Source organism: Oryctolagus cuniculus, chromosome 8 (genome assembly GCF_051225735.1).
Source record: "Oryctolagus cuniculus isolate XC-2025 breed Fujian yellow rabbit chromosome 8, ASM5122573v1, whole genome shotgun sequence".
Classification (NCBI taxonomy): Eukaryota; Metazoa; Chordata; class Mammalia; order Lagomorpha; family Leporidae; genus Oryctolagus; species Oryctolagus cuniculus.
Window position 1 is genome coordinate 34,179,981 of NC_142874.1, and position 5,779 is coordinate 34,185,759.

Consider the following 5,779-nt stretch of genomic DNA (forward strand, 5'->3'; position numbering starts at 1 on the left):
CAGGAATCTATCCATTTTTTCTATGTTTCCCAATTGGATGGCATACAGCTCCATATAGTAATTTCTGATGATTTCTTTTTGTTTCTGTGGTATCTGTTGTTACATTCCCTTTTTCATCTCTGATTTTATTGATTTGGATCTTCTCCCTATTTTTTATTGGTTAGTCGGGGCAACGGTGTATCAACTTTGTTATTTTTATTCAAAAAGCCAGTTCTTCATTTCAATAATTGTTTGTATTATTTTGTTTCAATTTGGTTTATTCTCTAATTTTAATTATTTCTTTTCTGCTACTTATTTTGGGCTTGGTTTGTTTATCTAGGTCCTCTAGATGAATTGATAGTTCATTTATTTGATGACTTTCCAATTTCTTTAGGTAGATACCAATTGCTATAAACTTCCCTCTTAACACTCCTTTTGTTGTATCCCACAAATTTTGATATGATGTATTGATGTCTTCATTCATTTCCAGAATTTCTTTATTTCTATTCTGATCTTTTATGACTCAGTGTTCATTCAGAAATATGTTGTTCAGTCTCAACATGTTTGCATGTCATCTAGAGATTATTGAGTTGTTAATTTCCAGCTTTATTCCATTGTTGTTAGAGAATATGCCTGATATGATTTCCATTTTTTGAATGTTCAGAAATTTGCTTTATGGCCTAGCCTATGGTCTATCCTAGAAAAAGTTCTATGCACTCTTGAGAAGAATGTGTATTCTACAACTGTGAGATAAAAATTCGGTAGATATCAGTTAGGTCCACTTAGTTAAGTGTGTCAAATAGCTCTCTTGTTTCATTGTTGATTTTTCTGTCTAGTTGATCTGTCCATTGTTGAAAGTGGGATGTTGAATTCCTCTGTTACTGTTGTATTGGAGAATATGTCTCCCTTAGATCCATTAACATTTCTTTAGGTAGAAGCCCTGCTTATTATTTATTTATTTATTTATTTATATATTTATTGTTATAAATACATTAATACATTTATAATAAATAACTTTATAATAAAATGTATATTTATATACTTATATATAAATTATATATTTAAATTTATTTTATATAATTATAATTATATATAAAATTATTTACATTTATTATAGTCACACATTTATTTGAATTGATCCCTTAATCATTTTACATAGTGCCTTTTTCCATCTCTTCTAAGAGTTTTTGTATTAAAATATATTTTGTTTGATATTAGCATGGCATCATCTGTCTTTTTTTACTACCCATTAGCATGAAATATCTTTTTCCATCCTTTACTTTCAGTGTGTGGGTTCTTTGCTGGTGAGATATGTTTCTTGTAGGGAGTAAATAAATGGGTCTTGTTTTTTAATCCATTCACCTAGTCTATCTTTCAACTTTACAGTTGAGGCCATTTGCATTCAAGGTTACTATGGATGTGTAAAATGACATGGCTCAATAAACATTCCTACAAGACATTTAAAAATAATTAATTCCAATTTTTCTCAAGCTATTCTAAACAGTTAAAAGGGAGAGAAACAATTATAAGAGAGAGAATCCTCCCAAGCTCTTTCTATGTAACCTGCATTACCTTAATTCCTAAACATGAAAGAGATACAACAGAAAGTGTACTATAGACCAATATCCCTAACGAACATAGATGCCAAAATCTTCAACAAAATATTAGATAATCAAATCCAACAACACATCAGTAAGATCATTCACCTGGACCATGTGGGATTTTCCCCTGATACGCAGGGATGGTTTAGCATTCACAAATCAATAAATGTGATTCATCACATAAACAAACTGAAAAACAAAAACCATGTGATTATCTCGATAGATACAGAGAAAGCATTTGATTAAATACAACATGATTTCATGATGAAAAATTAAGCAAATTGGGTACAGAAAGAACATTCCTCAACATAACTAAGGCATTTTATGGCAAACCTATGGCCTACATTTTATTGAACTGAGAAAAGTGGGAAGCATTCTCCCTAATATCCAGAACCAACAAGATGCCTGCATTCACCATTGCCATTCGGTGTTGTCCTGGAAGTTTTAGCCAGAGCCATTAGGCAATAAAATAAATCAGAGGGCTACATATTGGAAAGGAGGATGTCAGATTATCCTTTTAAAAAAAAAACATGATTCTATAAATAAAGGATCCAAAAAATTCTACTAAAAGTAGAATGTCCTTATGTACTAAAGATGGTGGAGGGGCTATGGACACTCCAACCCTGCAGAGGCTCCAACTCCAGGAGGACCATAAAATGATGCAGCACCAGAAGCTCCATTCATCCACCACACCTAAATGCCTATGGTGTTCATCAGCCTAGGCCTTATGGACAGGCTGACACCTCTTCTGGTGTGGATCCCGATGCCTACTCATGTTCCAGTTTTGGACTCAGATCATACCAGTTATATTCCCACCAAGGAGCTAAAGCAGGCTCTGGTCAATTGTTCCTTGTTCCATGACAAGATATGCCTCATGATGATAAACATGTTTGACAAGACCAAGTCGGGCTGCATCAATGTCTCTGATTTCTCAACCTGCACAGTGCAGGGACCCCAGCATCCACAGCTTCACACCACTGTTCACTTGGGGAGTTGCCTGGTTGGGAGTTGTCATCTCAGCTAGCTTCTGGCCCAGTGGCTGGCACTTCCATGCAGTAAAGCCTCTGGTGAGCTCTGACACAGATGATGGGGAAGTGGCTGGTGGAGAGGAGAAGGGGAAACGGGTCCCCTCCGTCCTGTCCTGCTGGGCCCAGGTGCAGACGAGGCCCTCCTGGCAGGCGGTAATGATGCAGTCCCCCAGGAAGAGCAGCATGCTGACCCACTCCAGTGCGATCTTCTAACACAAACGGCTCCAGCAGCGGCACCTCGTGGATGCGAGGGCACAGTGCAGTGCCCAGCACCTTGGCAGGGTCCAGGCGGCTGCACAGCGCGGGGCCACTGGCCTTGTCCCTGCCGCCGCCACCGCCCCCGTGGCTGATGTTGCCCAGGCTGCAGCGTGAGCATGGCGAAGTGGCCAATGCTGCACTGCGTGCCGGGCTCTGCCGCCACCTTGCCTGGGCCCCGGCCTTGCCACTACTTTCCAGGTGCGGGAGGCTGTTGGAGCAGGACAGCGAGCCGGGCCAGGGCCCCAGGCCAGGCTCGCTGGCCCACAAGCTGCAGGCAACTGCCAGCATGGTGCCAGGGAGGGTGCGGGTATGGGCCAGGGGGTGGGTATGGGTACAGCATATCTTCGGTGAGGTCCCAGAGGCAGATCTGCGTGTCCTGGCTGGCCTAGCCGAAGCGGTAGGTAATGAAGCCGGCCTTGGGCAGCGGGAAGAGCGGGATGCGTCTGGCAGAGCCTGGGCGCCCAGCCGCGGCCTCCCCCTCCTCCTCACTGCCCCTCTCCCCATCACCACCCACGTGGTGTAGGGGTTAAAGGCTACAGCGTTGACCCAGGACTTGTGGCCGTGACCACGGGCCACCACGCGGCCCTCGGTGAAGGACCACACGGTGACCAGGTCGTCTTCACCACCTGTCACCATGTAGCAGCCGTCTGGGCTCCAGCACACACACAGCACCCCGTCCAAGTAGCTCTTCATGAGCCTGCGGAGGATCATGGAGTCGAAGTAGAAAACGCGCTGGCAGCCGTCCTGGCTGACCCAGGCCAGGTGCCGGCTGTCGGGCGAGAAGGCAAACTTGTTGAGGGGCCACTCGCCCACCGCCCACTTGGCCAGCGGGTTGTGAGGGGCCTTGCTATCGGTGGTGTAGGCGGCAAAGCCCTCACCCTGCCTCAGCAGGCTGTACGGCGCCAGTGCCGAGGCACACGGATGGCCAACATGGCACAGGTACAGGTGGCCGCTGGAGTGTGAGGCCAGGAAGAGGCTCTCCGACTTGGGCAGCCACTTCAGATTTGTCACCTTGGTCTTGTCAATCAGCCACTCCTCGTTGAAGAGCTTGCTGGTGTCCCCCTTGAGGTTCAGGTACTGCACCTGGCCGGCTGGGAAGCCCACCAGTAGGGAGATGGTCTCGGTGGCGGCGGCGAACTGGTTGAAGTCGTGGCAGGTGGGCTGCATGCCCTTGTAGATCCATTTGTCGATGGGCTTCTTGAGGTCCATAGACCGCTGACTCCTGCGGCAGCAGCAGCCCGGGTAGAAATACAGCTCGCAGCCCAGGTTGAAGCAGACGCGGTCGCCCCTGGTGCCCAGCCCCGCGGGCATGGCCGGTGGCTCCCCGAGGCAAAGGAGGCTGAGGCGCTCAGTGGGCAGCGCGGGTGCGGGCCCAGGGCCTGGGGGCGGCGGGGATGACTTGGGGCCCACGGCGCTGGGGCCGGAGACGGAGGCAGGGCTGGGAGGGAGTTGCGTGGCTGGGGTGGCGCCAGGGTCTGGGCGGAGCCCAGACCGGCCCGCAGGTGGCACCACCCTCCGCGCCACTGGCCGCAATCTTGGGCATCCCCTGGCCCGCAGCCGCGGGCCTCTGCTGGAAGCCGTGGGACCACGCCCGAGGAGTTGGGGTCGTCGCCCCACAATGCCTCTTGCATACAAAGTTGAAATATTTTTAAAATTAAGAGATATGGAGCACAGAATGAGAAAACCTATCAAACCGAAAGTATTAGGAGCAGGTAGGAAATACTTTATATGAAAGTATCATGACTCTGCTTCTCCAATCCCTCTAGCCCAAGGCAAGAAACAGTATTTCCAATGTGTGCCCAGAAGAGTAAGTGACAAGAAATCTACATACAGAGTATAAAGTATAACTTCTTTATGGAAAACAGATATAATTATAAAACTTCCATGGGAAAAAGATGACTGAATAATGAATAACTGGACCAATAGATCAAAAAGAGAAAACAGAGAGCCTTGAATACCATCTTTGAAGTACTGAACACAGTCACTACTGCCCTGCACTTATCCAGAAAGATTAGCTGTCATTATTGACAGTGAAATGAAACCAAGAGATCTTCCTAAGAGGCAGGACATGATTTCAGAAGAATGAGAGGCAAAAATGAATGGTGAGTAGTAAATAAAATGCAAATTAAATCATCATCTATTTGAAATAATAAACCTAATGGCTAATTTGTGGGGCTGAATAAAAGAACTAAATTCTGAATAAAAGCAACTCCAAATCAGAAAAGCAGTGATTACACTTTAAGTATTCTAACAATCCCTACAGTCCTGAGGAAAGAAGTACAAATAATTTAAACTTTTACTTTATTTAGAAAAATCTGTATGGTAAATATTCCAAGATAATGACTAGTAATAGAAAGAGCAAATATGCATCCCCAAAAAGGAAAGGAGAAAAACTCCATACACTAAGAAACAAAATAATTGCTAAAATAACAATAGGAAAAATGGTCCCAGGCTAAGAAAACTAAAATTCTTAATTAGGTGGGAATAAATCTAAATATATTAATGATCATACTAAATATAAGTAGGTAAAATTTTCTCAAAATCACACAAATGGGTTCATTAGACAAAACTGAACATTTTTTAAAAAGCCATTAAAATACAAAGTGAAAACAAAAATGGCTGTGAAAATATTGAAGTAAAGGACTGAAAATATATTTCAGGAAAATATTTTAAAAAGAAAGTCACAATTACTATATCAGGCAAAACAGACTTTAAGGAAGACAAATATGTTTTGGGAAAAAATAATCAACGCATAATGACAAAACTTTTAGTCACTAGGAAGACAGGATCTCGACTTTATGCTCCAAGTTACCTGAAAATATTTAAATCAATTAAAGAACTAAGCTACTGCAAGAAATAAGTAAATCTAAAATCCTAATGGGAAACTTTATTGCAGATCTCTACTGAAAAGCC

The 5,779-nt window shown here is 43.8% G+C and overlaps 1 protein-coding gene across 1 annotated transcript; it reads right to left on the reverse strand.

Annotated features, from left to right (window-relative positions):
• Nucleotides 1–2,511: 2,511 nt before the first annotated feature.
• On the reverse strand, nucleotides 2,512–4,497 carry LOC100338299 (dystrophia myotonica WD repeat-containing protein). The gene is given in 7 exon segments (XM_008253310.3): nucleotides 2,512–2,827; nucleotides 2,829–2,969; nucleotides 2,971–3,029; nucleotides 3,032–3,187; nucleotides 3,189–3,379; nucleotides 3,382–4,320; nucleotides 4,323–4,497. Coding segments are annotated over 7 exon segments (1,977 nt in total).
• Nucleotides 4,498–5,779: the final 1,282 nt, after the last annotated feature.